Source organism: Bactrocera tryoni, unplaced genomic scaffold, assembly GCF_016617805.1.
Source record: "Bactrocera tryoni isolate S06 unplaced genomic scaffold, CSIRO_BtryS06_freeze2 scaffold_25, whole genome shotgun sequence".
NCBI lineage: Eukaryota > Metazoa > Arthropoda > Insecta > Diptera > Tephritidae > Bactrocera > Bactrocera tryoni.
Window position 1 is genome coordinate 9,635,626 of NW_024395977.1, and position 17,990 is coordinate 9,653,615.

Genomic DNA, 17,990 nt, shown 5'->3' on the forward strand with positions numbered 1-17,990 from the left:
GAGCCCCACATATTCGGTATCTAAGGACGCTTTCCGTCATATTTGACAAGAGGATATTAGTTATGCAAAGTGGAGGACGGAGTCATGTGTAGAAGTTCACGCAAGTGAGGAAAGTTCTCTGATCGCCATTCACTTGGGAGCCAGAAACGATTCTTTTACACATGGCTCAAGCAGCTCACAACTTCCGGTCTTTGACCAAGTATCCTCTGGGTAGCCTAAGGACATCCGTTCGAAGGCGCGTTAAAGTGAGAAGGCGAAACATCCCCTACATAGGGTTGTGCGCTGGGTTTGGGACCCGCCAGTAAAAAGCCCACCCCAATGAAAGATAACCAACTGCCTCGGATGAGAGACCCCGCTTTTGATGACGACCATGGCAAACGAAATAAGGACTACGATATTAGGGCATGCACCTCGAAATTCCTGACCCTTAATTGGGAAGGTGCCGCTGCCCAGCTGGTTGATGTCCTCGTGAAAATAAAGACTGACATCACCGCCGTCCAAGAAATGCGATGGACGGGACAAGGACAGATACGAGTAGGTCCTTGTGACATTTACTACAGTGGCCATATAAAGGAGCGCAAGTTTGGTGTGGGATTCGAGGTGGGAGAGAGACTCCGTCGCCGAGTACTGTCATTCACTCCGGTGAATGAACGTCTAGCCACAATCCGCATCAAAGCAAGGTTCTTCAATATATCGCTGATTTGCGCCCACGCCCCGACGGAAGAGAAGGACAGTGTGACGAAAGATGCCTTCTATGAGCGCTTGAACCGCGCTTAGGAAAGCTGCCCCCGCCACGATGTCAAAATCGTGCTTGGTGATTTTATCGCCAGGGTGGGCAAAGAAGGTTTATTTGGCACTACGGTCGGTAAATTCAGCCTCCACGACGAATCCCCAAAGGGGTTGAGGCTGATCGACTTCGCCGGGGCCCGAAATATGGTTATCTGTAGTACTAGATTCCAGCATAAGAAGATTCATCAAGCTACCTGGCTGTCTCCGGATCGAAAAACTACCAACCAGACCAGATCGATCATGTTGTGATAGACGGAAGACACGTCTCCAGTGTTCTAAACGTGCGTCCGCTCCGAGGTCCTAACATCGACTCGGACCACTGTCTTGTTGCAGCCAAGATACGCACCTGCCTCTGTGTAGCAAAAAACGCGCGTTAACAAACACAGGGAAGGTTCGACGAGAAGCTGCAATCACAACAGACATCCGAACGATTTGCTACTCGGCTTGCACTCCTGCTTTCTGCACTCGTCAACAACTCGGTATAAGGGAACTGTGGTACAGAATTTCAAACACCTTACGTACAGCTGTAACAGAAGCCATTGGTTTTCGGAAAGTGCAAAAGAACAGCTGGTACGACGAGGAGTACCGTGTCGCAGCGGAGAGAAAACAGACTGCCTACCTCGCAACGTTACGATCGACCACTACACGTGCGGGATGGGATAGATACCGAGAGTTGAAGAGGGAAGCGAGACGCATTTGTAGACAGAAGAAGAAAGAGGCTGAAATGCGTGAGTACGAAGAGCTTGATAAGCTGGCCGACAGGAGTAATACTTGAAAATTCTACGAAAAAATGCGGCGGCTTACAGAAGGTTTCAAAACTGGAGCATACTCTTGTAGAACCCCCAAAGGTGATCTAGTCACGGATGCCCAGAGCATACTTAAATTATGAAGGGAACACTTCTCCAGCCTGCTGAATGGCAGTGAAAGTACAATACCAGGAGAAGGCGAACCCGATTCCCCAATCGATGACGATGGAGCAGACGTTCCATTGCCCGACCATGAAGAAGTTCGAATAGCAATTGCCCGCCTGAAGAACAACAAAGCGGCAGGGGCCGACGGATTTCCAGCCGAGCTATTCAAACACGACGGCGAAGAACTGATAAGGAGCATGCATCAGCTTCTTTGTAAAATATGTCGATTTCAAAGCTGCTTTCGACAGCACGAAAAGGAGCTGCCTTTATGCCGCGATGTCTGAATTCGGTGTCTCCGCAAAACTAATACGGCTGTGTAAACTGTCATTGAGCAACACGAAAAGCTCCGTCAGGATCGGGAAGGACCTCTCCGAGCCGTTCGATACCAAACTCGGTTTCAGACAAGGCGACTCCCTATCGTGCGACTTCTTCAAGCTGCTGCGGGAGAAAATTATTCCAGCTGCAGAACTTAATCGAGCAGGTACAATCTTTTATAAGAGTATACAGCTGCTGTCGTATGCCGATGATATTGATATCATCGGCCCCAACACCCGCGCCGTTAGTTCTGCTTTCTCCAGACTGGACAAGGAAGCAAAAAAAATGGGTTTGGTGGTGAACGAGGTCAAGACTATCCCGTCATCAAACAAACAGTCGTCCACTCGCGTCTTGGCTCTCACGTCACTGTTGACAGTCATAACTTTGAAGTTGTAGATAGTTTCGTCTAGTTAGGAACCAGTATTAACACCACCAAAAAGTCAGCCTGGAAATCCAACGCAGGATTGCTGTTGCCAACAGGTGCTACTTCGGACTAAGTAGGCAATTGAAAAGTACAGTCCTCTCTCGATGAACAAAAGCCAAACTCTATAAGTCGCTCATAATTCCCGTCATGCTATATGGTGCAGAGGCTTGGACGATGACAGCAACCGATGAGTCGACGTTTCGAGTTTTCGAGAGAAAGGTGCTGCGAAAGATTTATGGTCCTTTGCGCGTTGGCCACGGCGAATATCGCATTCGATGGAACAAAGAGCTGTACGAGATATATGACGGTCAATGTCGTCAGTCATAGTTCAGCGAATAAAAAGACAGCGGCTATGCTGGCTAGGTCATGTTGTCCGAATGGACGAAAACACTCCAGCTCTGAAAGTATTCGAAGCAGTACCCGCCGGGGAAGCAGTGGAAGAGGAAGACCTTCACTCCGTTGGAAGGACTAAATGGAGAAGGAACTGGCTACGCTTGGAATATCCAATTGGCTCCACGTAGCGAAAAGAAGAAACGACTGGCGCTCTGTTGTTAACTCGGCTATAATCGCTTAAGCGGTGTCTACGCCAATTAAGAAGAATAAGATATACTGTATAAAACTCCCACCTGTAGGCAAAATACGGCAACTGTAGACAAAATACGACGGATTTGAGGAGCGATTGGGGTCTCGGACGTCGTGCTGTCCGCACCATATATCATGGCTTGTTTGTGGCCTGTGCCTCTTATGGAGCCCCTGTATGGTGGGAGGCAGCCACGACTGTCTGAGGGTCTCAAAAACTCCTATCAATCCAGCGTTGCATGATGCTTGCTTGTTTGCCTGTATGTCGCACCGTCTCAACGGATGCGATGCAGGTCTTGTTAGGTGCACCCCCTCTTGACCTGATTGTCATACAGCGTGCTGTTGCATTCAGGTTAAGAAGGGGCTTGAGTGTGTCATTGCTGCGGAATGACTGAATTTCCGACGATGATGTGGAGAGGGAGGGATATCTAGGGAGCAAGAGGATCCTAGATGATAGGGTTAGGTGTAGGTGGCAAGAACGTTGGGAAAATAGTCCTAACGGCCGAGTGACGTACGAGTACATTCGGGGCAAATTTTGTCTGAGTCTGGGTTTCCTGCTTTCGGATACGTCAGGGTGTTTTTATGGTGCGGGGTTAGAAAATTGGTCGCATTTATTTCGGAGTGCCCGATGTACTCGGACATTAGGGATCTGGGTGGTATGGGGATTAGCTGGACTGATGGACGATTAGGTGTTGGTGGTGTGATCTCCGCTAGTCGGAATACCCAACAGTTAGGGTCGTTTGCGCGTGAGTTATTTAAGCGGCGAAGGTGGTTAGCTGGAATTAGGGTTTAGTCCAGAGCCGTATGGAAGCTCAACTGGTAGTAGTTTCGGCTACGAGGTCTGACCGGAGACTTAATTCTGGTACCACGAGGAGCAGGATCCCTTGGAGGTAACTCCAACCTGCTCATGCGGACTGGTCCCTCGGGGAGTATCGTGGTGGTTGTGGTTGAAACCCAAAAGCGGGAATAACTGACTTTGTCAGTTGAATGTGGAGTTGCATTACAACCGGGTGCCGGACCCAAAGTACGGCAGAGGTTTTAGATGGGTCTCGAACCCTACCAAGGTGGTTAGTGTGTCCATTTCACTCTGTCAATTGGTACTGAAAATGCTTAGCATTCTCAGGGCGCTGATCAACGCCTTGATTTGATCCGCTGTGCTTTTGAGCGCCGCACAGTGGTGCCAGAGCGGAAAAAGGATTTTTTTTATCATTCCAAATTTGTACCATCTTTTCAATTTAAGCTAAGAACTAATCAAATAACATTATCCGAATACTTGGGCTTGATATATTCAATGGTTTTTTGTTGGGAGAGCTTCAAAGTCTAACAAAGTATCAACGCAAAGTTACTCAGAAAAATGTGATGAATATTGCAAAGGTTAAAACTCAAAAGTTAACCATAAAATATCAATTGTAAAGTTTTTATTTATTAAAACCAATTATATAGATGTGATTTACATCATCAAATGTGTACTTTCTTTTTCAAGATTTTTTTAATATCATGTTTTTTCATGGTCCAAAAAAATCATATATTTCACAACTTCAACAGAATATAACTATTGTGCGCAGGAGCGCGCAGGTTAGCCACTTACACAAAATAAACTTTAAAATCTCCTTTATCGATAGAAAAAAAAATCAGCTGCAATTAGCTGCCAATTCATGAGTAATTAGCATTTTAATCTACTGCAACTGCAACTGCGTTGTTTGTTTGCTTGATTCGTTGCTTTGTTTTTTTTTTGCCTGCTTCGCTGCTTTGTTTTTTTGCCTGCTTCGTTGTTTTATTTGTTTTTTTGATTGTTCGGTTTGTTGCTTTGTTGTTATTTTTTGGAGTTGTCCCTCGTTATACAACAACAACAACAAAATACTAGTTTAGATGCATTATATTATTTGAACTAATTACACAGTACAACAGCTAATCTGGGGGGTGAGAAATTCCAAGTCAGGGTGATGGTACTAGATCAGTATAGTAAAACCCTCAAAGGGTTGGGCGTTCGTATGTGTCGTATGTGATACCGAGAGAAGTGCAAACGGGTGTAAAAAAAATTAACAAAACACGAATTTTTGAAATGGCAAAAGAAATAAAATATTGTGATATTGCAGAAATTTATATTGACTGCAATAATGATGAAAATTTACTTCGAAATCATATCAACAAATTATAGTGATTTATCGAGCAATGATTTAGAAGTGTTTAAAAAATTTATCAACAAAACTTTTATCCCGCGTTTTAAACAAAAATGGCAAAAGTCAAGTCGTACCAAACAATTATTTTTAAATCAAAATGAAAGATGGTCTCAGAACAAATCCCAAAAATAAAACTTTAGAATTGGACGATGATGTTAAAAAATTACTTGTTGAATAAATAATTAATAATATATGATCATTTTTGAATATTTATTGGTTATGTTATATGGGAGGTGGGCGTAGTTGTGGGCGGACTTGTTTCATTTTTAGAGAAATAATAATTTTTATTGATTCAAATCCGTTTGACAATTTTTAACAGTCTAGCTGTGATAACAGCGAAAATATTGCAACTTTTGTGATTATATTATATGGGAGATGGGCGTAATTGTGGGCGGATTTGCTTTATTTTTTCTGGACAAGCTTATATTTACAAAATATTACACTGTAGAAAATTTTGTTACTGTAGGATGATTTTTGATTTTTGTGTTATATGGGAGGTGGGCGTGGTGGTGGGCGGATATTAACAATTTTTTTTTTTCATCTAATTTGGCAATATGAGAGATGTGTGCCAAATTTCAAAGCCCTACCTCGATTCCTTCTATTTTTTGCCGCGGCTTGTATGAAGCGGCACCACTGTGCGCCGTGAAGTAAGGCTGTCGTCAGCAGGTGCCCACGTAAAACACACCGGACGTTGTATACTGACAGACACAGAATATTTGTTAGGAAAACGAAAACCATTATACTTAGTATATGGCAGTTGGGGTAGTATCCAGATTTTATCTATTTTTCCCAATACCACATACCATTAACATGCCACATACTAAAAAACTAATCATATACAGAAAAGTCAGCTGGATAAGTCAAATTTTCGCACAAATTTAACAATTTTAGGCACAAAGATACACTGTTATGAGTAAAACAAGCTAGCTTATTTTCATTGAGATAACACAAATATTGGCTGATATATCCAGTCACCTGAAAGTTCCAAAATCTTTATATTAGGTATATGAGGGCCCAAGGAAGTATTTTTCCGATTCAACACCGATATTTTCGATCAAAGGTCAACTATAGCTACTGGGATCCAAATATTCGGTACCTAGGAGCTTGAACGTTTTTTGTTGGATTTGAACAATATTTGATCATAAGGTGGCATACACTAAATGCATTATTCGTGCAAAGTTTAATCCCACTCTATTAATTGCTTCTTGATTTGTGTACTGAGAAGTAAAAGAATCAAGAGGAATTTAAAATTGTGCTATATGCGAAGAAGGCATTGTTATTGTCCGATTTCGTTCATTTTCACAGCTTAGGAATATGGAAAAATACCACATACTGAATTTTGAAATCGGTGAGTCGGGTCCCGAAATATGATATCTCAGCAAAAAGGAGGCGGTGCCTATAAAGCATTATCATACCATTCCGGCGGCAAATGCGCGTCTGGTGCATTTTGTTAATTATTTATCACGCTTTTTGCAGTTTTGAACAGTACCGTTATATGGGGATTGAACGGGGGAGGGTCATGTGTAGAAGTTCACGCAAGTGAGGAAAGTTCTCTGATCGCCATTCACATGGGACTAGCCAGAAAAGATTCTTTTACATATGACTTAAGCAACTCACGACTTCGTTAGCTAGGTTTTTCAACATATCGCTGAAGGAAGATGTGACCAAAGGTGCCTTCTATGAGCGCTTGGAGCGCACTTATGAGAGCTGTCCCCGCCACGATGTCAAAATCGTGCTTGGCGACTTTAACGCCAGGGTGGGCAAAGAAGGTATCTTTGGCACTACGATCGGTAAATTCAGCATCCACAACGAAACATCCACAAATGGGTTTAGGCTGATCGACTTCGCCGGTTCCCGAAATATAGTTATCTGTAGTACAAGATTCCAGCACAAGAAGATACATCAAGCTACCTGGCTGTCCCCGGATCGAAAAACCACCAACCAGATCGGTCATCGAGACACGTCTCCAGTGTTCTAGACATGCGTACGCTCCGAGGTCCTAACATCGACTCGGACCACTGTCTTGTTGCAGCCACGATTCGCACCCGCCTCTGTGCACCAAAAAACGCACGTCAACAAACACAAGGAAGGTTCGACGTCGAGAAGCTGCAATCACAACAGACAGCCGAGCGATTTTCTACTAGGCTTGCACTCCTGCTCTCTGAGAGGTCTCGTCAACAACTCGGTATAAGGGAACTGTGGGACGGCATTTCGAACTCCTTACGTACAGCTGCAACCGAAACCATTGGTTTTCGGAAAATGCAAAAGAACAGCTAGTACGACGAGGAGTGCCGTGTCGCCGCGGAGAGAAAACAGACTGCCTACCTCGCAACGTTACGATCGACCACAACACGTGCGGGATGGGATAGATACCGAGAGTTGAAGAGGGAAGCGAGACGCATTTGGAGTCTGAAACAGAAAGAAACCGAAATGCGTGAGTATGAAGAGCATGATAAGCTGGCCGACAGGGGTAATGCTCAAAAATTCTACAAAAAATTAAAGCTTATCGTCAACAGACTGATGGACCTTATTAATGTGGCCTTAGACCTGGCAAATCAACAACCGACCAGATATTCACCATGCGCCAAATCTTGGAAAAGACCCGTGAAAGGAGAATCGACACACACCACCTCTTCATCGATGGAGGAAGACCTCCACTTCGTTGGAGGGACCAAGTGGAGAAAGACCTGGCTTCGCTTGAAATATCAAATTGGCGCGATGTAGCGAAAAGAAGAAACGAATTGTGATTCCGTGTGCCAAATATCTTAATTTAGTGCTTAGTTGTGGCACTTTATATGTTTTCGGTTAATGGCGATTTAAGGGCGTGGCAGTTGTCCGATTACCTCCATTTATGATCACGAAGTTTGTTTACTTTTACTAAGAAACCTGCACACCAAGATTTAGATATCTCCATTTTTGCTCAAGTTACAGCTTGCATGGACAAAGGGACGGACAGACAGACAGTCAACCGGATTTCAACTTCTCTCGTCTCCCTGATCATTTATATATGGGCCATTCCATCAATTGGCGACATGGTTTTGTACTCGTGGTTCTCCGATTTTGACGAAACTTTAGAATATCATAATATAGACCAAAATAAGAATATCAGTAGACTTTTTAGAGGTCAAAGTTGCTCCATTGTTTTTTGGCGCGCAATTCAAATTGAGATCAAACAAAAAAATTACTATTTCTTTTATTTTTTAACGACCTCAAAATTGAGTGAAAAAAATTTTGCAGTTATCCAATTTTATGTAAAAAAATCTCAGCTTTCTGATAAAAATATTTTCAAAATCCAAAAAAAATTTCAAAATCCCAAGAAAACATTTTTTTTCCAAAAATCCCGTTTTTTGTGCTTTTCCACCACGGGTACAAAACCATGTCGCCAATTGATGAAATGGCCCTTATATATTGTTGTTGGTATGTGAGCTAGCGTCATGAAACTCAGGGAGCATCTGTTTCTGTTAATAATAAGCAGTAATGTCGAAAATAGAAAAAACGGGTCAATACTATATCTATCTTTCATGTAACTATTCAAAGATTTTCAAGCTTCCAGTTGGCCTTATACCAGATATGTCGGTCAATGTGTAAGATATCTTGGCAAAATTAACTGAACATATAATATTGGATATACTTTAATACCGAATGTATGTGAAATCATACATATTATAATTTCCGTTATTCTAACAAAACTTGTTAAATTGTTTAGCGCTAAACATTAATGGTTTAGACCTTATAGCCTTGACAGACGGCAGCGTTAATCCGGATTAACTGCGCACTTAATCAGATCCAAATTTGTAGGTGACAGACGGCAGCTATGCGAGTTTGAAACTCTCATAAACAGCTCATTGTCCTTTTTATAATATTTTCAATCAAAATTGATAGAAGATAAACATTACGGTTGTTAGCCGACCAATTTTTACCAAATCATTTTTTATTACAAAAACATATCAACACATTATTTTTAAAACTGCATCATAACATAGAAGTTTTATTGATATTATATTGAGAATTTGATAAACAGCTGTCAGGGTTGCTTGTATTTCATTCACAATAGATGAAAATTGGCCATTTTTAACAATGTTGCCAACGAAAATCTCACAAACTCCCTAAAATTTTGAGAGTTATTTTTGGATTCAGCAACGGAGTTAGCTGCGGTAACTCCTGAATTAATCCCGAAAAATGCAATTAATCTGGTTTAACGCTGCCGTCTGCCAATGCTATTAGCCTTAATTTAATATCCCTTATTACGATCATCTGGTTGATATTCACATAAACTCAATATATTAAATTTGACTTCTTCGGTTGAGGTTCTGTTAGACATATTCAATTTGACTTATCTGATTGCAGCTTCTCGACGTCGAATTTTCTTTGGGTTTGTTGACGTGCGTTTTTTGTTGCACAGAAACGGGTGCATATCTTGGCTGCAACAAGAGGGCGTTTTTTACGTGGCGGGCTCCAAACACAGCGCCCAAACCTGGTGAGTGATGGTTCGACTTTTCACTTTAGCTCGCCTCCAAATCGATGTTCTTTGGCTACCCAGAGGATACTTGGTCTAATACCGGAAGTCGTGAGCTGCTTGAGCCGTATGTAAAAAAAACGTTTCTAACCACGCACAAGTGAATGGCGATCAGGAAAATTTCCTGACTTGCCTGAAATTCTACATATAATTTCATCCTCCATAAGCAACTCTTATTTTACTTAAATTTTGTATGGAATAGGATAAGCGCAGCGCAACCTTTCTTTACCCCAGCTGATAACAGGTCTTACCTTTTTCAATAATTACTTAAGCTATATCGAACTTGAGGAAACAATTCTCCCGCATTTTGCAAAACAGTGTGAAGATATGGGATTTCGAATAATAGTCAAACCTACTTTCATATAACGATTATGTTGAAAGCCACTAAATGTGCGAAGAGCTGGTTTTGAAATTAGTTAGTAAATTGGGCAATATAGTGAGCGGTACTTCTTCATCAGCATTTTCTTAACAAACATAGTATTAGGTTATCAAATATCTCCCTTCCGCCTTTTTGTCTTTTGAATTTCGCGGCTGTGTATAAAGCGCTGCAGAGCTCGTATCTGGCAATACTATACGTCTTAACATAACATAGCATAACTATACATAACCTAAAAAACGACGCTATGCATGATTAGTTTGGATATTGCGCTTAACAGTTATAGACGTGTAAACATGGAGTTCTCTAACGCCGAAATTCGCGGTAATTTAAAATTTTACTTCGTTAAAGGCAAGTCCGCTAGAGAAACGTTCCGTGAGATTAATGGTGTTTTGGTGGATGGTACTCTATCACTTCGAACTGCGGATGAATGGTTTCGACGATTCAGAGCGAGTGAAAACGACACCATGGATAAGTCAGCCGGCGGAAAACCTTTGACGACGACTACCGATCAAATCAAGGAAAACATCGAGTTAAACCGGCATGTGGCATCTCCTTACATCGCCTAGAAGATTCGAGGTAGTCATCAAACCATTTTAAACCTTTTGCAGAAGGCTGGATTCTCAAAAAAGCTTGATGTGTGTGCCGCATGATTTGACGCAAAAAGGTCTTCTGGACCGAATCAACACCTGCGATATGCTACTGAAACGGAACGAACTCGAACCATTTTTCAAGCGGATGGTGACTGGCGACGAAAAATGGATCACATACGATAATATTAAGTGAAAACGGTCATGGTCGAAGGCCGGTGAATTGTCCCAAACAATGGCCAAGCCGGGATTGACGGAAGGTTTTTCTGTGTGTTTGGTGGGATTGGAAGGGAATCATTCATAATTATGAGCTGGTCCCATATGGCCAGACGCTTAATTCTACCATCTACTGCGAACAAGTGGACCGCTTGAAGCAGGCGATCGACCAGAAGCGTCCAGAATTGACGAACAGGAAGAGTGTAGTGTTCCACTAGGACAACGCCAGACCACACACTTCGTTGATGACTCTTCAGAAGCTATGGGAGCTCGGATGGGAAATTTTATTGTTCCTATCCATGGCGAACACCCTTGTTGCTGTAAAGTTGAACTCAAAAGAGGCTTGTTAATAGTGGCTGTCCGAGTTCTTCGCAAAAAAGGAGGGGGCTTCTACGAGGGGGGTATTATGAAGTTGCCGCCTAGATAAAAACAGATTATCGAAAGAAGCGACGCATATGTGAACAAAAAAGCGGAAGGGAGATATTTGACTACCTTATATTGCAGAAACGAGACCACAATCATCCCCAATCAAAATAATAAAATTTAAAGATCCATTATTTTCTTTGAAAAATATAAATTAAAGAACAATGAAATCTAAATAAAATTAATTTATTTTCAAAATGTTTTGAATTTTCATTATCCTTCAAGAAGTTATCGGGTTTTAATTAAACTAATATTTTTATACACCGTGAGCAAAATTTCCACTAAATTGTAAGCCACTCCAATGAAATAAATAAACTGTAAATTGTCTAAACGGTGTCCCAATTTAGGTTTCGTAATTTAGTTATAGCATATGTATTATGTTGTTTCAAATAATATTACTTTATGGACGTAGTAATACATAAGCCACCAATTGGGATATGAGAATAAAAGTCATTTAAAACTCCTTTTGTTAAAAGCTCTCTTGAACAAATAATGTATAATGATTTTGGCTCTTTTACTTAATTGATTGCCATATAACCAATTACATTGGTAGGTAACAGAAGTATATTTGCATGAAGTGAACTCGGCATTTGTTTTATTTTTCATTTTATCCTCCAAATACATATGTACTTGTCCGGATATTGACGGATTTTTAGATATTTTATTCAAACTAAATGCATAGGCTTGTAGTCATAACACAATTTCGCAAAGAATCATTCATATAAAACTACTTACGCTGCAAAAATGAGTAAACGAATAAAAAACTTTAAGTATTAAAAGTGAAGATTAAGTGTATTTCATTAAAAAAGTGTAATTTAAACTTTACATTGGGAGGTATTTAATTTAGTTATAAATATATAAATTAAGATATACTTGAAACGTATTACATAATAAATTCCGAGAAGCTACAGACAATTTTTATAATCACAAGCGGTGGTTAATTTAAAGTTTTACTATTTAAAATTTAAGCTAAAAATTTGCGAATTTTGATGTGAAATAGGTGAAAGATAGGATGATTATATCTATTGGTAGATTCAACCAATACTGTTTACTTAATTGTTTAAAGCATTTAATTTATTATTTATTTGATTGTTGGACGTTTTAATCAAATTTCAATTTCTTAAGATATTAAAATTCTTTTCGTTGTTTTTATAATATCCGTCAAATTTATTAAAGTCTCTGGCGACAGAACCAGTTAACACCATAGCTGGCAAAGCCCTTAGAAACCCATGTAATCCAGATGGTATAGGAGGGGTTTGAGGCACTGATAATCCAAATCTGTTATAAAGGTACGGCATGTTACCAGTAACATTCGTATGAAGTGCTAGGACAGCTTCCAAATCTGCCTCTTGAGATTGAGCCAAAAAGTCACCGAATAATCCACTAGGTATCATACCGAAATGATCAAACGAATCCACGTAAGCTTCCGTATCTCGATTGTATTGCTCAAGAAAATCGCCCAACTGTTTTGCGACCATAGCTGTTCTGGCTTTGCTATTACCACGAGAGTTCTGTGGGTTATGAAAAAGTACTGTCGGTGTTTTAATATTGCCCCCTAACCTATTCAAGAATTTTAAAATTATCTTTTCATGAAAATCTCTCGGTTCATGAGTGATTCGATGTAAAATTGCTTCTAAGTATAATGCGAATGCCTGCCTAGCTTGCAATTGAGTTAGTTCAGAGCCATTATCAATCAATTTTATAATTTCATTGCGTAAACGTTTTCCTTCTTCCTCAGATTTTAATTTAAGATTTTTACTACTAAATGACACTAATGATCCAACGGCTAGTGCACGTTCATATTGACACATTCTTTGTAAAAGTTCATTACTTTCTTTTTTATCATTTGCACTCGCATATAAGCAGTTAAATAAAACTTGGTTATAATTATGGGGTAGGATCATAGAGTACGGCATTTGCCCATGTGCCATTGGAGTTGATATTGGTATTCCTGTAGAATTGTCAAGAAAGCTACCGTAGCGTTGCATGCTATCATCTGTCGGGAAAATACGAACAAATCCACCTCGCCTATCATATTGTAATCTCGCATTTTTAATAATTCTTTGCTCTTCTAGCGTAAGTGTTTGTTGTATAGGGATGGAGCTCGCTGTCAAACGACGTGTGCCGTTACAATTGCCGCTCATGTATTGATCCGCTAATGTAATTCGTCGAGTGGAGTTTATATTACGAAAACGCGTCCATTTGTTGTCGTATTGGGCTCGCATCTCAGTAGAATATGCTGGAATACCAATACAGGTTAAGAGATCCGTAATAAGACATGCTTTTACTTTAGAGTCTAACGGACTATCAACGCCCATTGAGGGAGATAAATTAACTTCCAAAAGCCAAGGTTTAAGACTACTATCTATTAAGATATCAAATCCGTACAATTCAAAACAATTGCTACCACTTGGAACAAACATGCGACAAGCTGATATAATAGTTTGAGCACAAGCAAATATGGATTTAATTATCAAATCTTCAATGTTCCCCATTAATTCATTAGTATTACAACCTTGTGATTTTAAATGTCGTAATAAAGCGGAGAGAGTCCACTTATGACCAACATCTTCAGTTTCGGCATCACTAGATTTAATATAATCTGAGTGATATTTATTAATGCTGTAGTTACAAAGATGCATACAAGGATTCCATAGGTTTTCAGCAGCACGGTCATATTTTACTGTAGCTAGTCTAACAAGACCTTCTTCATAAATATAAATAATTAGTGGATCAAATGACGTAACAAGTACGTAAACACGTAAATCGCATTTATGACCATCGATGCATAAGGGATCGGTAATGTATTTGCAAACTAGAACTTGCTCATCTTGCGGTATTTGATCTGGCTATAAAAGAAGATAATTAAAATAACATTATAGGCTATAAGTGTAATATATGGATGCATATTAATAATGAGCTGTGTTTAGTTATAGATTTTATTTTTTGTTTTTGATCTGATAAATAAATATCTCATATTAACACGGTTTTACTCTCTGAACCACACATTTTTTTCAATCGTTCTTATTTATATTATTTTTTGTTTACATAATTTTAATATAAAATATATCATTGCATAAAACAAAAGAGCGCAATAATGGCTCGATTACATCGAATTTCGGTTGCATGATGGGGCATGAGAATTAGTTTTGTGAAGAATTTTTTAATTATTTAAGAAGTGATTTGATTAAGACAAATTCACTCAATTTTGAAAAAAATGTATTTTACAATAACAGCCATTAAAGTTTAAATTAAAGTTCTGTAAAATAATGTAAATTTAAATAAACTTACTGTATTAACAATAAAAATACCACGTCCACGACTAGAAGCAGCTGGTTTTACAATCCACGGACCGCGATTTTTATTATGCGCTGAAACTAGTTCCTTATATTCAATTGGCAAAACGAAAGACTGTGGTACGATATCAAAATTTTTTATACCACGCAAATGTTGCATTTTCTCAATATTTTTGTACAAACGATCTTTACGTGTTAATTCATAAGACCTATAAATAAGTATGTTAGTTTAATACGCTTGTGTATTTTGTTTTGAAAATGAAGTAATGCGTTGTCAAAAAAGTCTTGCGGTATTTCTATTGAATTTTTTTTTTTATTGATATATCGATGCTACGGCTGCTACTATGCCGGTCTCTTTCGACAAATTCAGCGATTTTATCGCAATTTTCGACGACAGGCCTTCCGGAGCGTGGCGCATCTTCGACCACCTCTACACCAGAACGAAAACGTTGAAACCATCGTTGTGCGGTGGAAATGGAAACTGTAGCGGGTCCATAAACTGCACAAATTTTTTTTAGATGCATTTTTGCCTTTATCGTAGTAGTACTGTAAAATATGCCGTATTTTCTCTTTATTGTGCTCCATGTTTGCGACGCTATAACTCACGAACGACTTAAAAGAAACGACAATCAATCACACACGTGTTAGCACGTGAAATGAGCTTTCCAAAAAGGTATAGCATGACTCAATGCGACGAATAAAACTAGAACTACGCGCTTTCAGCGCCAACTACAAAAATACCGCAAAACTTTTTTGACAACCTATTATTAAGCTTATTTACCTTGGAAAGTGATTAACACGTTGATAAGGCGCAAGATTTCTTAGAATATCAGGTTTGATATGTACTCCTGTCCAAAGAATGCTGAAACTCTCATTTTCCCCGACTTCCGACAAACCATGACAAGCAAAAATTTTTCTCAAAAGCTTGGTTTCAGTTTGCATAAACTTATACTTAATTTTCATTTTATAAGCTGGCATATTCGAGAATTGCATAATAACTTCGTCGTCATCCTCCTCATAAACTTTATTTGTGTCTTGACAAGTTTCGTAGGAATTACTTCGCTCCATATTAGATTGAGAAAACTCTTTTCTAGCTAATACAACTTTTTCGCCAGGATCTACTTCACAAGCCTCGCTGTGAAATTTTGAAATATCCGTTTCCAAAAAGTTAGTAAAATGTTTTGGCAGCGCTACGTTGTCTTTTCGAATAACATCTATAGAAGGTAAACCCTTGTTATAAAGTTTAAGCCCAGAAACGTCCTTTGCAACGAAATCGTTAAAAACAGCGTTCTTCGTATTGGTATCTGAAATTTCATTTTTCGAAGACAATATAATGTCCTTCGATTTCTTTTCTAAACTCTTATGTCGAAAAACAAGTACAGTATCCCGTGATCCTAAGCTTCCACTAGTAATCCATTTTTCTTCCAAAAATTTATCACCAAAGTTATTTCTGAAAAAGTATACATATTTGGAATTATTACTTAGTTACAACGCGAATAAGGTTTATGTTTCTCTTTACAGAAAACAGCTAATGAGAGAAAGAAAATATATTTATATTTTTATATTCTCTCAACATGTTGCACAGAGGATAATTAGTTGTTTCTGTCAGCTAAAACTAAGCAAAACAAGAAAAAACGTTAACTTCGGCTGCACCGAAGCTAATATACCCTTCACAAGTGTCCAGTTTGTATGGAAGCTATATGCTATAGTAGTCCGATATGAACAATTTTTTCGGAGATTATGTTATTACCTTAAGCAATAATCCATGTCAAATTTCGTAAAGATATATCGTTAAATGAGGAAGTTTCTCATGCAAGCATTTGATTCCGATCATTCAGTTTGTATGGCAGCTATATGCTATAGTTAACCGATCTGAACAATTTCTTCGGAGATTACATTGTTGCCTTAGAAAATAATCTATACCAAATTTCGTGAATATATCTTGTCAAATGCAGTTTGTATAGCAGCTATATGCTACAGTAAGCCGATCTAAACGATTTCTTCGTAGATTACATAATTATCTTAGAAAATAACCTGTGGCAAATTTTGTGAAGATACATTGTCAAATGTGAAAGTTTTCCATACAAGAACTTGTTTCCGATCGTTCATTTTGTATGGCAGCTATATGTTATAGTGGTCCGATATCGGCAGTTAAGACAAATGAGCAGCTTTTTGAAGAGAAAATGACGTTTGCAAAATTTTAAAACAATATCTTAAAAACAGAGGGACTAGTTCGTATATATAAAGATAGACGGACAGACAGACAGACGGACATGGCTAAATCGAGTCAGCTCAACATACTGATCATTTATATATATACTTTATAGGGTCTCCGACGCTTAACTCTGAGTGTTACAAACTTCGTGACAAACTTAATATATCCTGTTGAGGGTATAAAAGTTACAAAACGAGATTTAATTTTCCAGAAAAGATGGTACAGAAGATATGAATATGAATCGGTGTAAAAATTGTACTTCCTACTTTAATGTTAAAACCCATATCTCTGGAACGACTACACCAGTTTCATCAAATTTGATACACAACAATATTTTGACATCTTCAGGTTACAATTTTATACTCAATCTATTCGTACCCCAGTATATAACTTAAATGCAAATGAAGATATCGTAATAAAGCTTTGCACAACTCATCTTCTTCTTCTTAATTGGCGTAGACACCGCTTACGCGATTATAGCCGAGTTAACTGCAGCGCGCCAGTCGTTTCTTCTTTTCGCTACGTGGCGCCAATTGGATATTCCAAGCGTAGCCAGGTTCTTCCAACTGAGTGGAGGTCTTCCTCTTCCTCTGCTTCCCCCGGCGGGTACTGCGTCGAATACTTTCAGAGCTGGAGTGTTTTCATCCATTCGGACAACATGACCTAGCCAGCGTAGCCGCTGTCTTTTAATTCGCTGAACTATGACTGACGACATTGACCGTCATATATATCTCGTACAGCTCTTTGTTCCATCGAATGCGATATTCGCCGTGGCCAACGCGCAAAGGACCATAAATCTTTCGCAGCACCTTTCTCTCGAAAACTCGAAACGTCGACTCATCGGTTGCTGTCATCGTCCAAGCCTCTGCACCATATAGCATGACGGGAATTATGAGCGACTTATAGAGTTTGGCTTTTGTTCGTCGAGAGAGGACTTTACTTTTCAATTGCCTACTCAGTCCGAAGTAGCACCTGTTGGCAAGAGCAGTCCTGCGTTGGATTTCCAGGCTGACATTGTTGGTGGTGTTAATGCTGGTTCCTAAATAGACGAAATTATCTACAACTTCAAAGTTATGACTGTCAACAGTGACGTGAGAGCCAAGTCGCGAGTGTGACGACTGTTTGTTTGATGACAGGAGATATTTCGTTTTGCCCTCGTT

The 17,990-nt window shown here is 39.4% G+C and overlaps 1 protein-coding gene across 2 annotated transcripts in view; it reads right to left on the minus strand.

Annotated features, from left to right (window-relative positions):
• Positions 1-12,118: 12,118 nt before the first annotated feature.
• LOC120780329 (tubulin polyglutamylase TTLL5) overlaps positions 12,119-17,990 on the minus strand; it is an 89,900-nt gene continuing 84,028 nt past the window's right edge. Inside the window, exons 3-5 of one of the 2 annotated variants that reach the window (XM_040112623.1) lie at positions 15,397-16,065; positions 14,611-14,824; positions 12,119-14,168 (exon numbers count right to left, since the gene is read on the minus strand). In XM_040112623.1, the coding sequence (XP_039968557.1) occupies positions 12,432-14,168; positions 14,611-14,824; positions 15,397-16,065 (2,620 nt within the window). In that variant the 3' untranslated portion in view covers positions 12,119-12,431. The remainder of the gene's footprint in view (positions 14,169-14,610; positions 14,825-15,396; positions 16,066-17,990) is intronic. The other variant, XM_040112622.1, reaches the window with a different exon arrangement.